The sequence below is a fragment of the Eleutherodactylus coqui genome, chromosome 10 (genome assembly GCF_035609145.1).
Source record: "Eleutherodactylus coqui strain aEleCoq1 chromosome 10, aEleCoq1.hap1, whole genome shotgun sequence".
Lineage (NCBI taxonomy): Eukaryota > Metazoa > Chordata > Amphibia > Anura > Eleutherodactylidae > Eleutherodactylus > Eleutherodactylus coqui.
This window is the reverse complement of record NC_089846.1, coordinates 20,835,489-20,851,429: the sequence shown is the minus strand read 5'-3', so window position 1 is coordinate 20,851,429 and position 15,941 is coordinate 20,835,489. Positions and strand designations below refer to the sequence as shown.

The 15,941-nt window shown below is 45.9% G+C and overlaps 1 protein-coding gene across 1 annotated transcript in view; it reads right to left on the bottom strand.

Moving 5' to 3' along the window:
- Positions 1-2,979, bottom strand: part of GPSM1 (G protein signaling modulator 1) — a 247,440-nt gene extending 244,461 nt beyond the window's left edge. The window contains exon 1 of the mRNA XM_066580518.1: positions 2,479-2,979. Within this exon, the coding sequence (XP_066436615.1) occupies positions 2,479-2,537 (59 nt within the window). The 5' untranslated portion in view covers positions 2,538-2,979. The remainder of the gene's footprint in view (positions 1-2,478) is intronic.
- Between the last annotated feature and the right edge of the window lie 12,962 nt (positions 2,980-15,941).

Below are 15,941 nucleotides of genomic sequence, written 5' to 3'. Positions count from 1 at the left end.
AGGACCAATCTTCCAACTTTTTTTTTTTCAAACTCACCCAAACTAGCGCAGAGTTTAAATAGTCCAAAAGAAAATAAACCGCGATTCATGCGCGGCGAGCGTAATAATGCATGCGCCCATGTGTTTTTGCATTGGGGATGCCTTGCACATGCATGCGAATCTCATGTGATTGCGATGCATTTTTTACACTCCAATAGAAAATAATGGGGGGGTTCTTCAAAAATCGTACAAAAATTGGACATGCAGGATTTTTTCAAACTACTGGTCCAAGAAAAAAAATCAAAAAAATCACTGGTATGAATTAACCCATTCAGATGGACAGGATTTTTCCCCATGCTAGTCCTGTCCATCACGGAACCAGGCGGAAGTCGCACATAAGCATCGCTTGTGTGAATAAAGCTATATGTGACAGATGAGGAGCTGGTGAATGCATTATGCATGCTGAGGTCTTAGCATAAAGTTACCTTTCAGGCAGTCTCTCCCTTGCACCAATCCTACCTGTCCTGCACTCGGCCGGTTTGGCAGGGAAGGCTTAACGCGCCATATCCGCCGAGCAGCCAGTTTAGCAGGATCTTGTAATAAGAAACGTTTATTGCCCAAGTTACTGAACTGCAAGGCCTATCTGCCAGTTTAACCCTCTCCTGCCCATAGCTTAAGTATGAAGATCGCTCACGTGAAAGCTATTGCACCGTAGCTTTTATACAGAATTGAGCATGAATGGAGGCGAAGGGCGCTGGGGGTGATTCTGCTCCAGCCACCTCCATTCACAGTAAACAGGCAGTTCTGCATAGATGAACGACTGCCTGTTTACACGGGCCGATATGTCGTTCAGTTCTCTGCATGCGGAAAGTTCTCGTTTCTCGTTCAGTCGGGGGAAAACATTTACAGTGAGCGATATCAGCCCATGTGAAAGAGCCCTTCCGTCTAGTGCTGGGTCTTGGGGGGGGGTCGTCCAAAACTCTAAAACCACTAAACCAAATTTATAAAACAGGTCAGGGCTGAACACTGTGAAGGTTGGGAATGAAGCTGTATGTGCCACGCAACTGCTACGGGGCCCTTGGAGAGAGGGGCCCCAGCTGTGATTGCACCTCCCTTTTTCTACTAGATAGTGAGACCCTCCTCCAAGGAGGAACGGCATTGGTACCAAACAAGGAGGTGGATAATTCACCCAATGGGAAATTTAAAGGGCAGAGAATAAGAAACAAATACCGGACCTCCTGTGCTGGGGGGGAAAATGGGGGGGGGGGGGGGAACCACAAGCCAGAATGGGGGCTTATTACCTTCTTTTCTATGTGGCTCCGTCTTTTATGTAAGCTGCAGGTTGCAAAATTAACAATTCAGCCATTAAAGCTGGCGCACACATTTGTACAAGAGTCTGAGGTCTTTGATTCTGTCCCGTCGAAAACTATTTATGTCGTTTCGGTCATTATCAGACACGTTACATCGAATATTTAGTGACCTTTTCCAAAACACAACAGTTATCCCCCCTTCACACGGGCGTATTTGTGCACGCCATACACACAGAATAGCGCATCGACTTCAGAGCGTTGTTCACATGTGCATATTCTTCCTACGCGTTTACGTTGTGCGAAAAACAAACAAAAAGCTTTATTTTCCTGCGCATTTGTGCACTCAAAGTCCCCATAGAAGTCAATGGGGACGCACGAAAAAGGAGATGCCTGAAACACTGCATAATTGCGCAGGAATCACGCATTTGAAATCGGTACGTCTTTGTTTGCCGGACGCAAATGACCATGCCTTGGGGTCGCAAAAAGTACAGTAAAATACGCCAATACGTGCGCAAAAAAGGTTTGTTTATTACCCAAATACGCAGCACTCAGGCGCACGCAAATCCACGTACGCTCGTGTGAACCGCGGCTTATAATAAATGACAATCCTTCCGACTTCCTGCACATTTTTCCGTTCTGAACGCCCATTGACGCCCCTGACGTAAACGCCTGAACCTATAATATACGCATCGTAAAATGCAGACATTACTGGCGACCACACAGTTTGCGCAACCACAGGAAATCTGCTGTGCACAGGCAAAAACTTCTCCTTTCCTGTGCATGCCAAAATATCTTCCCCTACTGTACCGTCAACAGCACAAGCTCCGAGCCCAGAACAGAAGTAGTTCCAGTCTGCGATGACAGTCAGCGGTATCACCTGTGCTGACGAGCCTGTATATACACCATTGCTATATCCTCAGCACCTGTTCCAGACTTCTCTCCAGTGCCGATTTCCATGGCAGCGGTTCAGTAAATGCAATTCTGCTCACATCCCTCGTTCTGCATGCCCTTAGCTAAAGATACCAATGTGCCCGACGTGCCCACAGCTCCCCAATGCCACAACACAGCTACAGTTAGGAGAATATGTACTATATGTCAAGTCTTGCACCTCTCCTCCCTCCCAATTATATCGCCAGCCCCTCTTCTCCCTCCCCATTTACTGTATACAGTGCATGTACCCGCTACATACCTTGAATACACTCTCCTGGCTGGAGGATGGTGCAATCCATTGTTAGGTAGGAAAGCCATGTATTGGTGTAGGTCATACAATCAAGGCAATTGTGTCCAACATCCAGAGAGACTGTGTCGGCGGAGGGAGTCTGTGCTGCCAGGGTGCCCCCTTCTATAATAGTTGTAGTATGGCAGCTAGGAAGTGATGTATGTTAACACATAAAGTCTACAATGCCCACAAATCACTCCCCCTCCATGTGATGTCATCCAATGCTTGTATTGTCAGGGGAATATAAGGAGGGGTAGGTCTCTTTTTTTTCCTCCTTCTTCTGCACTGTGACCCTGCCCTCCCCTTTTCTCGATTTCTCTTACTGATCACACAATGTCTGGATGCAGCAGGCTGCTTTCTGTGAATTGGTCCAAGGAGGGAGTAGCAACAGCTGCCCAGAGATTAACCTCCTCCTGGCTGGAGAGGCTGGCACCGCCAGTCTAGATACAAAAATGATAAAGCTTGTGCTACGGTATCCCAACCCGCTTCCTGAGGCACTTTAACAATGTCCTCTGAGCCCATCAGCAGGGAGACTGAGAAGGAAAGAGTTTGTTACAAAGTATCAAGAGATTATGAATCACTTCCTTGTCAGGGCATTGTACACAGGGTTAACCCCTTGGAGGCCAAAACGAATCGTGGACACGTTAGGCAAGCCGTAGGCATGGCATTTAAAGAGAAAGGGCTTTTTTTTTTTAATTAGTGTGTGGTTCTTTCTAAATGTTCATGTGTTTTATAAACCGAAGACATTGAGAAACGCGATAGGTTTACTAGTTTTATAGCGCTTGTATAATCACGGGCTCAGCGAGTGGTAACTCTGCCAAACGCAGCAATTTGGGGACCACTTCTGCCATGTCTATACATATGGAGAGGGATAGATTATATACATATATACATACACACACACATATATATATACACACATACATAGACTGTGCAAAAGTTTTAGGCAGGTGCAGAAAAAATGCTGCAAAGTGAGAATGCTTCCAAAAATAGAGGTGTTAATAGTTTATTTTTGTCAATTAGCAAAATGCAAAGTGGCTGAACAAAAAGAGAAATCTAAATCCCATCCGTATCTGGTGCGACCGCCCTTTACCTTCACAACAGCATCAATTCTCCCAGGTACACTTGCACACTCAGGGATTTTATAGGATCATAGACAGCTGTATGATTATCCAATATGATTACCAGTTGCTAATGATCAGCGTTTGAAATACAGTCATTAACTAAAACAGAAAACAGCTGTGCAGGAGGCTTAAAACTGGGTGAAGAACAGCCAAGCTCTGCTACAAAGGTGAGGTTGTGGAGGACAGTTACATGGCACAAGTCTTACACCATGGCAAGGCTGAGCAGAGCCACAAGGTTTCAACATGCACTGTTTAAGCTCTTTTAAAGAAGCACAAAGGTGCGAGCAACGTTGAGGACTGTAGATGCAGCGGTCGGCCACAGAAAGTGCAGCAGAGGAAAGACACATCATGCTTACTTATTGTCAAAACTGGAAGATGTCCAGCAGTATCATCAGCTCAGAACTGGCAGAAACCAGCAATACCCTGGTACACCATCTACTGCTCGGAGGAGCCTAGTCTGAAGTGGTTTTCATGGAATAATTGTAGCCAAAAAGCCATACCTTCCATGTAGAAACCAGGCCGAGCGCCTCAACTATGCATGAAAAGATAGGAGCTGGGGCACAGAACAATGGCAGCAGGTGCTCTGGACTGATGAGTCAGAATGTGAAATATTTGGCTGTAACAAAAGGCAATTTGATTATAGAGAGCTGGACAGCGGTACAATAGCCAGTGTCTGCAGGCAGCAGTGAAGCATGATGGAGAGTAGTACAATAATGAGTGCCTGCAGGCAGCAGTGAAGCACGGTGGAGAGCGGTACAATAATGAGTGTCTGCAGGCAGCAGTGAAGCACGGTGGAGAGCGGTACAATGATGAGTGTCTGCAGGCAGCAGTGAAGCATGGTGGAGAGCGGTACAATAATGAGTGTCTGCAGGCAGCACTGAAGCATGGTAGAGAGCGTTACAATAATGAGTGTCTGCAGGCAGCACTGAAGCATGGTAGAGAGCGTTACAATAGCCAGTGTCTGCAGGCAGCAGTGAAGCATGGTGGAGAATGGTACAATGATGAGTGTCCGTAGACAGCAGTGAAGCATGGTGGAGACTAGTACAATAATGAGTGTCTGCAGACAGCAGTGAAGCATGGCGGAGAGCGGTACAATAATGAGTGTCTGCAGGCAGCAGTGAAGCATGGTGGAGAGCGGTACAATGATGAGTGTCTGCAGGCAGCAGTGAAGCATGGTAGAGAGCGTTACAATAATGAGTGTCTGCAGGCAGCACTGAAGCATGGTAGAGAGCGTTACAATAGCCAGTGTCTGCAGGCAGCAGTGAAGCATGGTGGAGAATGGTACATTAATGAGTGTCTGCAGGCAGCAGTGAAGCATCGTGGAGAATGGTACAATAATGAGTGTCTGCAGGCAGCAGTGAACCATAGTGGAGAGAGGTACAATAATGAGTGTCTGCAAGCAGCAGTGGAGCATGGTGGAGAGCGGTACAATAATGAGTGTCTGCAGGTAGCAGTGAAGCATGGTGGAGAGCGGTACAATAACCAGTGTCTGCAGGCAGCAGTGAAGCATGGTGGAGAGTGGTACAATAATCAGTGTCCCACAGGCAGCAGTGAAGCATGATGGAGAGCTGTACAATAACGGATGTCCGCAGGCAGCAGTGAAGCATGATGGAAGCTCATTGTAAGTTTTGAGCAACAGTGAAACAAATGGAGTTGGGGATTTGGTCAGTATTAATGGTGTCCTGAATGCTGAGAAATACAGTTCGATACTAATGCATTATGCAATACCATCAAGGAAGCGTCTGCAGCAGGACAATGACCCCAAACATCCAGCCAATGTCATTAAGTTAAGAACTATCTTGAGTGTAAAGAAGAACAAGAAGTCCTGCAAGTGATGATATGGCTCCACAGAGTCCTGATCTCATCATCATCCAGTCTGTCTGGGATTACATGAAGAGACAGAAGGGTTTGAGCGAGCCTATCTGTGGTTAGTTCTCTGAGATGTTTGGAACAATCTTCCTGCAGAGTTCTTTCAAAAACTGTGTGCAAGTGTACCTAGAGGAACTGAGGCTGAGGAATTTTAAAGGCAAAAGGCGGTCACACAAAATACTAATGTGATTTAGATTTCTCTTTTGTTCAGTCGCTTTGCATTTTGTTAATTGACAAAAATAAATAATAATCTCTATTTGTATAGTGACAACTTATTCCTCAGCACGTACAAAGCAACAATTACAGGGGGGACTCAATGTTTTTTTTTTTTTAGAAAACAAATGGGGTGGGGGTGATACAGGAGGTACAGGGGCAGGAGCTGTACACAGTAGGCAAAGTGGAAAATGTGGGGAGCCATAGGGAGGGGATTAGATCAGGAGATTTGATTCTTTAACCCCTTAAATTTTTTTTTTTACCATTTTCGTTTCCCCCCCCCCCTTTTTTTTCTTCCTAACTCCTTTATTTATCCATCAACGTAGCTTGTTGTATTTTTCAATGGTGCTATTTAATGTACCATATAATGTACTAAAAAAACTTTTAAAAATTCTAAGTGGAGTGAAATGGGAAAAAAAAAAACGACATTCCGCCATCTTTCGGTGCGTCTTGTTTCTACGGCGCACAAACTGCAACAAAATCACATGATAACTTTATTCTATCGGTCGGTACGATTTCTACGATACCAAACATATAGTTTTTTGGTTTTTTTTGCTGTACTACTTGTATTTTTTTGTTATTTTCTGCCGCATTCTTCTGCTCGCAATAACTTTTTTATTTTTCCATCGACAGATGTGCGCAGGCGCATGTTTTGTGGGACGTCCTGAAGTTTGCATTGGTACCATTTTTGAATTCATACAGCTTTTTGATCCCTTTTTATCGCATTTTCCCTTGGAGACAGGGTGACCAAAAAAGCGCATTTCTTGTGTTCTTTATTTTTTTTTCTCAGACTATCGTGCGGAGTAAATAATGCGTTACTTTGATAGATCGGACTTTTACAGACGCAGCGATACCGAATATGTATTATTGTTTTACAATTTAGATTATTTTATCGTAGATATGGCAAAAGGGCTTTTTTAAACTTTTATTACTTTTTCCTTTTTCAACAATCAGTAAAACTTTATTGTTCTCATTTCAACTTTTTTTTTAATTTTTAGCCTTCACAGGGGTCATACTGCGAACGGGCAGGCTGTCTATCAAGTCACACCACGAGGATGGCTTGATAGGCATTTCAGAAGGCCCCCGGCTGCCATGACACCCGCACGGCTCCATGTGATCTCCTTGCAGGAGGCCATTCGGGAGATTTAAAATTGACAGCGGCTTTTAAAGGGTTAATAGCTCCACACAGCTGCGCGGCTGAGTGCAGCTGTTGCTGGCGGGTATCAGCTGTAATAAACAGCCAGTGCCTGTGCTGTATGAAGAGAGGTCGCCCCGTAAACGTATGCCCTATAGCGGGAAGGGGTTAAAGAGGTGCGTTTTTAAGGCGCATCTGGAGTTCTGTGCGTCGGAGATGGTCCGGATGTTTTGGGGTAGAGCGTTCCAGAGGACTAGTGCTGCTCTAGAGAAGTCCTGGAGGCGAGCATGTGAGGTTCGTACTAGTGGGGCGTTAAGTCTGACCCTGCAGTATTAAAAATAATAGATTACATATCCAGCGCGAACTGGAGAACCGGCAGCAGTGAGGAAGCACAGAAGGGCGAGGATGTAATCGGTTATTTTTACAGTCCCCTGGATAACCCCTTTAACACTTGTATTTTCGGAATGACTCTTACTGTGCAGCATTGTTTTCCCCACCTGTGTATGCCTCATACACATTGCCATATTGTAGAGAGTATACCGAGAGCGGCATGATTGAGGAAAAACATCCAGCCGAAGGGCATCCTGTAAAAGAAAACAATTCGCAAAAGGGGTCAAAGGAGGATGTTAAGAATCGTTCTGGCGAACAAGTACCGCGCAATCAAGGAAACTGCAGCCAATTGCAACGCTGTTACTCCAACTAACTTGTCTGAATGCACAATTCGTGGTTCCTTAGCTTAATTGGCTATAACAGCAGATGACCAGTTCCAGCGTCGTTGCAGTCTATGAAGAAAAGAAAGGTGAGAATCCAGTAGGCAAAAGAGAAAAAATTGGAACAGTGAAAAAATATCACATGGTCAGATGAATCCAGAATTTGAAAATTTGGCACAAGCAGCATGAATTGATGACCCCTTCCTGTCAGCCGTTCGGAACTGTCAGCAATTACACCTAATTTGCAGCAACAAGAAGACGTTTTCCTGTTCGCATGGGCCATGACAAACTGCTATAGTTCTGAAGGCTAAATGAGGCCCACCCCTCTGCTGGGTGGGGGGGGTCTCTAATAAAATGTCTGTTCAGTGTATGCTACCAGGGATTCAACAGATTTGCTGAAAATAGTTCTCCAAAGTTTTACAATCAGGTTGTCAGACTATGACTTCTGAAACACAAACACTAATAACTTCAAGTTATAGAAAGGACAGGAAAAAAAACATATAGAAAAAGCTCATAAGTAAAGTTCACATTCTTCCCACTAGAGGGCGATCAGTTAAACCGTAATTGGGACATGCACATTCTTCAAAAATTATCATAGCGCTAATCTGACTAGGAGCAAAACCTTAATAATTACATGGCTGATTTACCCTCCAAAGCCAAATCTCTTAATTGCTGAAGAGGATTGCACCAGGATTACAAAATGTCCCCTATCCACAGAGTAGGGGATACCTTGCTGATCGTAAAGGACGTGGGGTGGGGGGGTGGGGTTACTGCTGAGAACCACCAATGTACCCAAATGCATGGGGTCCAGTGTCCCTTATCCTCTCCACTGCTGGCTTTCCACCCCCACCCCCCACCCCCCCCACACCCAACAGTAGAGGCGGCAATTGAATGGGGCGGTGGTCACACAAGCGCGCTGTTGCTCCATTCATTTTCAATGGCACTGCTGAAGATAAAAGTCAATTACAAGCACTGCTCTGGTATTTCTGTCAGCCCCAACACAAAGCTGGCAACCCAGGGAGGCCAATTATCTCAGGTGTGGGAACCCTCACTGAAAAAATCTTAGGATGGGTGGAAGGCGCCCTCAAACTACTGGTGAGGAATACAACTAGCTACTTGCAGGACACCACGGACCGCTGGTCCCCTCCCCGATGGCGCCATCCTGGCCAAAATGGATGTGGAATCATTATACTCCAACATCCCACACGAAGATGGACTGACTGCCTGCCAGGCACACCTTGAGGCCAATGGGGTCGCCTCTGAGTCAGTGTTACAATTCACAGGTTTCATCCTCACACACAATTATTTCTCTTTTGGCAAAGAGATATTCCTGCAACCGGGACCGCCATGGGCAGTAAAATGGCACCACAATATGCCAACCTTTTCATGGCAAAACTGGAGAGTGACTTTCTGGCCTCCTGCCCCACCAAACCATTGGCCTACTTCCACTACATTGAGGACATCATGATCATCTGGACCAAGAATGAACAAGAACTAGTAAAATTCCATGAGAGATTCAATGCATTCCACCCCACCATAAACCTGACATTAAGCTACTCGCATACAGAAATCAACTTTTTGGACACCACTATAAAAATTTCGAACAACTCAATACAGACATCCCTATACCGAAAACAAGATTGATTGGCCCACATACCTCAGATGGGACAGTTCCCATCCTAAACGCATCAAAAAGTCCATTGTCTACAGCCAGGCCATCAGGTATAACCGGATCTGCTCCAACCCAACAGACAGAGAGGAACATTTACACAATTTCAAAAAGACATTTATAAACCAGGGCTACCATCCCACCATAATTGATGACCAAATCACCAGAGCCACCAGGATACCCAGAAATCAACTACTCCAAAACACAGAGAAGGAAAGAAACAATCGTGTGCCTCTTGTAGTGACCTACAATCCACAGCTAGAGGTACTAAGGAAAACTGCAAGGAAACTCCATCATACTCTACACAAGGATGACCGTCTGAAAACCATATTCCAGGACCCTGCCCTCCTGTATTACAGGCAACCTCCAAATTTGAGGAACTTTATAATCAGGAGTGCATTGTCCTCAGACACACAAAAAGGAACTTCTCCCTGTAATGTAAGGGGTGTAAGAGGCTGAGTGATTACCTTGTGTGTGCCCTGGGCCCAATCTACCCGGGCAGAAGTTTGCCAGGAACCGGGTCACGCAGATAACTCGACTGCGGATCATCTGGAGCAACCCAAGAGAGCCTCCCTGTCACACCACTAATTTGCGTGCACCATCGTCCAGATGGTGGATGTAGTTTGTTTCTGGACTGCAACTTAAACTTCAGGTAAATGCGAGCTCTACCGACCATTCCTGGTTTAGCTCTGAAACGTTAACTCTGTGTGTGTGGACTTTTGATTGCCATCTTATGGATTCACCGCAGGGGACGGAACGGTGGCGTCACGAGTGACAAGGACTTGAGTTAAACCACAGATTGGGTTACCCTTTGAAAGGCCTGCCCTCGGTTACTTGGACGGGTCCCGTGCTACCCTCAGGGTGGGAGATGGTAGAGCCCTGTGACAAGGCCCAAACTCTACCCCGCTGCCTCCTAAGGCTGAGGGGGTATTAGAACCATTAATACCGGCTGAGGGCCTGCTCCTCGGATGCGGCAAAGTCACTGTGGGTAGGAGAAGTATTCCCACAATGATGAGAACGGGGGACATGGGAACCCCATTCTCAGGATCGGTGGGGTTCTCACTGGCAAGTCCTCCACCAATAAGCAAGTTATTCCCCATCCTGTGGGCAGGGAATAACTTTTAATTGTGGTATAACCCCTAGAAGCCTCTCAAGTCACACAATTTGCTACAATTGCATCATCATGTATATCTGAAGTAGCACTTTACAACTGGAGCTCTCATAGGACATTGACACTCCACATCACTTATACAACCTTTGCCATTGAATTGAAGCGCAAAAGGGGAGGAGCTTTAACAACTTTTTATGAAACTCAAAAGTTGTAGAAAATATTACATTTTAGAAAATCACTAAGAACATTGAGAATTTTGTGATCAGATTTTGAACCTTCTGTACAATATGTTGAAAACATAGGTTACCTTTAGCTGTATGATAAGAAGACCGGAGTTGTGTGGAGGTCATTCTGTCAGGACGGGTTACGGACGACAGCGGGGCGGGCTGACAGATGACATAAAACCATAATTGGTTTAATAAGATGAGACAGAGCGGAATAGAGAGCACTACAAGTGGAGAGGCATCGCAGGCAGGGATTGTATCTTGCATCCAAGGTCGGTTTTAGAACACTTGACCCATCGGAATGTTGACCTTCAAGGCATCAAGATCCCAAGTCCAAAGCTCTACATTAGCAGGCAGTTTTTTATGCCAATACTTCCAGCTAGGACAGAAAAGGTGATATTTTTAGAATTTTTAGATGGTTGATGAAACATTATTGGCTTCGGTACGGTGTTTTTTTTGTTTTTGCAGCTATAGCAAAGAAAACATGTAAAATAGAAAACATTAAAAAACCCGATTTACAAATTTTACATACAGCTTTAAAGGCAACCTGGCACAAGGTAAAAAAGACTGGGTGAGCGCCGCGGTCTCTTCATATCATGACAGGCACAGTGACATACATTTCATAGTGGCAGTGCCTGGTATAGCAGTTAAATATCCTCTTGAATGGGATTGAGCTGCTGCCAGGCCTTTTAAGAACAGTCCCTTTAAAAACCAGGTACCTGCAATAGGTGTGCCGATTTAAATGGCTGATTGGTCTTAATGGACTCTAGCTGTGTTCTTTGTCCTGTACAATTACTCAATGCCCCCCCCCCCCCTTGATGTGCAAATATGCCGAAAAACAAAACATGTTATATTTTTTCTTGCTCGACCAAAATACATGTGCAAAATATGGAAATGTGAACGAACCCATCTGAGGCCAACAGGGCCATGATGAGAATACTGCTCTGTATAAAGAGGATGGAGAGAACTGAACCCCGCCGGGCTACACCATGTCAGCATACGGTTCGACCAAGGGCAGTAGTGGGGCCTGAACTAGAGATAGGTGTGGGTCCCACCTTATCAGATCCATACCCATCAGACCTTTATGGCATACCTTGTAGATATCCTATACATTTGCCAAAATTAGTCCAGAAGGGCATATCTCTAGCTAACCTGATGATTTTACCAAGGACAAGGCTGGAATATTGTTCGGAAGTCCTGTTGCATCATGTTTTTGGTTAAATAATCGCAAAATCCAATGAATCCCTAAAAAAGGCTTCCCCACTATTGCAACAAAAATGCATGTAGGACCATATAATATGGTGTACTTATACTATGTGTGTGTATATACTCCCAATACACTATAGTGTATGGTCGAAGATGCATTTGGGTTGCAACACTGGGGAAGCCTTTTTTTTTTTTTTTTTAGAAATATAGGAAATGTCTCTTAGGCTGGATTCAGACGAACGTATATCAGCTCAGTTTTCACGCCCAGCCGATATGTCGTCTCTCTCTGCAGAGGGAGGGGGCGGGGGGAGGATGGAAGAGCCAGGAGCAGGAACTGAGCTCCCGCCCCCTCTCTGCCTCCTCTCCGCCCCTCTGCACTATTTGCAATGGGGAGAGGCGGGAAGGGGGCGGGGCCAATTCTCGGAACTTAGCCCTGTCTCCTTTCATTGCAAATAGTGCAGAGGGGTGGAGAGGGGGTGGGAGCTCAGTTCCTGCTCCTGGCTCTTCCATCCTCCCCCCCTGCAGATGAGGACACCGTGTATCGGCTCGGCGTGAAAACCAAGCCGATATACGTTCGTCTGAATCCAGCCTTAAATTGAGCTACAAGGTCTGCAGATCTGAGGTGAAGGTTTTCTCCATGCTGTTAAACTATCAATAATGGACCTATTTTGGGGCGAACTATAAAATGAAGCGTTGCATGTTAGATGGGGTGACCTGTATTGATTCTCGGGGAAAGCTGTATCTGATTGACAACTACTGCGGGGTTGCCATGGAAACAAAACTACTGGAAACTCTGCCAACATTATTTGCATATAAGAGGAGCAAATAATAATTAGAGTACATTTTTGTTCACCGGATGAGGGGCTGGGGGGTTTGATCCCAAAATAACTCGGTGAAAGCAGAAGAATGTTGAATACTTAGGAGTGAGATATTTCTTATTAAAAAGTACTGTTTAAAAAAGTTTCCTCTTCAACCTTTAAAAAGCAGCCATTTATTGGTTTTTCATTTACATTTTTTCCATCACCACCAACTATGGGGGACTGTACTGTATCTGACTGGGCTTAGTATCATTTTTCAGTGCTGAGTTTAGTATAACTTTTTCTGGTGCACGGTGCGCTTAATACATGAAGAGCTGCCAGTACCTCCAGTCGCCTCTTCAGAAATGTACACCAGATCCAACTTTTTGTACATTTCTGGCATAAACCATACATAGATCTGTTGATTTGAAGTGACCACGCCCCCTCTGAAAGCCTCGTCCACTTTTCAAAAAAGTGTTGAGTAAGGTGTAAAAAAAGTTATAGCGTGTCCTGATCTCGGAGAGGTTCGGACACATGGGTACTGAGCGGCGTGATGATCTGGCTTTATCTTCTGCCATCTGACTAAAGTGCATTATACTGCTGGCTGTGCTTCTCCCATCAGGCCTGCCTGCGGTGTTAGGAACCCTCGAGCCTCTTCTTGAAAGCCCCATGCAACATTGTGCTAGGCTGGCAGGTATGGCTCAGCCTACCTCTTGCCGAGTCCTTGCCTTTGCGTGGCAGCGATGGGGCAGAAATGGAGCATCTAAACCTTGTATTGGCTGGCTTCTCTTGGTGCAGGGTTCCTCCTGGATATTGGGGATCTGATAGTGTGGTGCAGCGGCCTGTCATCTGCTGACAGTGCCTGGAGTGGGCTGCTGGAAATCAGAGCCTCGGCCACCATCTTGGGGCTTCCCCCTGCAGTGGTGAAGGACGTGTGAGCCTGGCAGAGAGGCAAGGTATGTCTGCTGCAGCCTTCTGTGTATTCCCTGCCTGGCTCCCAGAACCATGGAGCTGGAAGGGGGGTTTATTATAAGTTATTTGCTTGCATCTGTTGTGCCTGCTGAGGACCTTGAGGAGGACTCCGCCCGACACCTCTAGTGCTCCACCTCTGCTTTCCTGGACATCCTTGTGAATAGGGGGGCTTTGCCCCAATTTTTATGGACCCCATAGATGATCATGATTTATCCATTCAGTCGCTGCCAACTTTCAGTCACCTTGTGCATCAGCATACGCCACACTTCCCTGTCTTGGGCCGCTCGCTTCAGATTTTACACAGTCATGTTTGTGGCAGCCTCGATTGTGTCTGGCCAGCGTGTTCTTTGGCGTCCTCTTCTTCTGGATCCACTGACTGTGACGAGCATTAATGTGGTTTCCAGAGGATTGGCTCGTATGACATGAACAAAGTATGAAAGCCGTTGTTTGGTGATTTTGCTTTCTAGTGATACTTTTGGTCTGACACGTTCTAGGATTGCCTTATTTGTGACCATCTCCGTCCATGGTGTGCGCAGCATACGCCTCCATCCCTCTTCTGTCTACTCTCTTGAGTGTCCGGCTCTCGCATGCATATGTAGTCATTGGGAAAATGATTGCATTGATTATTCGGATCTTTGCTGTAATGCTGATGTCTTTGCTCTTCCATATCTTCGTCATTCCTTGCATTGCACTACGGCCAAGGCCGATTCTTTGGTTGATTTCAGGCCCCGATTCGCCACTGCAGTCGAACTTGGATCCAAGGGAAGTGAAATCTTGGACGGATTCTATTTCTTCATTGTCGAATGCAAGGCATGGTACAACATTGCTTGCTGTTGTCAGTAATGGACCCCATTACTGGGGTCTAAACTCCATTTCACCTGTCTGACCTTGCAGTGTCTGCTCTGAGGGACTAGCGCTCGAATGTTTTGGGACTGGATGGAATTGTAATGTAATTCACCTGTCAGATAGTGACCGCCGCTAGGTGGTTGCCCCAGTTTTTGCGGCTTTCCGTAGTGGTTATTTACATATTGCTCTATGCTTCAATACTCTGAACATTTGGCTCTCTACTTACGTCGTTGTTACACCTTAGAACACGTTTTCTTTTTGTTGGTGGACTGCGGCACTGCTACCTGTGAGCTCCCCTGTAATATTGTATTAGCTCCAGCCTTATTATATTTGTTTCCGTCCGCACTTTCCTCTGCTCTCTGTGTGTTCCCTCCGCCTGTATGGTCCCTACGAAGCAGGCCAAGCTTACTAACAAGTTACAGCAGTTTGCCAGGTCCAGTGTTATGGCAGACTCTCCAGCCGGTGTCTGTAGTGAACCTCATGGATCTCCTTCGGGGGCTGATGCACCAGCTGCATCTCCGACAACCAATCCAACTATTATGGACGCCATCATGCACGTATTTTTGGTCAGGGCAACAAAAATGGTAATCTGTTGGCTTATCCTGCCAGTCAGGATACTACTATACCTCCAGTTGTGGCTATCCATGATGTACGCACATTTATTGCTGACTACTATGTGGGAGCCTTTTGATTCCCAAAGCTGGGAGGGACCCGGGTGACTGCGGCTCTTACCACCCCAGTTCGCTCCTCAATAATGACATTAACATCTTGGCTAAAGTGCTGGCAACCTGTCTTAATGCAGTTCTTAAAGAGATTACTCATGCTGATGAGTCCGGCTTTATGCCTGGTGCGGACATGAATCTCAGGCGACTGTTCACTAATCTTGCTCTTGAGTGTTCAAACCATGGGAAGCGCACGCTTGTGTTTATTGATTAGGCCGTTGATTCTGTGGAATGGAGGCTTTTTTGGGCACTGATGACCTGCTTTGGATTGCGCTGGCCTCTACCGTGAATGACTGTCTACTTACACGGGCCGAGAGTCACTTGGTTTTTAGGTAAGCCAACAACCAAGCGACTCAGACAGGTGAGCCCTTCTCGTTCAGTGCCGAGTTGGCTGTTTGTACACAAGACGATTATCGCCTGAATTCGCCGTTTCGCTGGCAAGTTATCACATACAAAGCCTAGGGCAAACGCGTCTACATGCTGCCTCATGTAGTGAACAACTCCAGCAAGGTTGAAAGAAAAATCACCAGAGATAGCGGGGGCTTAGAATGATTTGTACCAATTGTAATTCAGGACTAGATTGTTTTGTACGCCGAATGGCCACTTTACTAAAGACACCGACCCTTTCATGATTGGAGCTTCTCTATATGGAGATTCTCCCCGTAACCCCGGAGTGCAGCGTAAAATCACATGACAAGTTATTAGTGGATCAACTACAATGTGAATCCACATTAGATGGGAAAATCCAGCGATATGAACGACTTCCAACGAGGCCGGGTCATCGGTACTAGACTAGCGAGGGCCGGGATTGGACTGCCAACTGTGACAAGTTGGG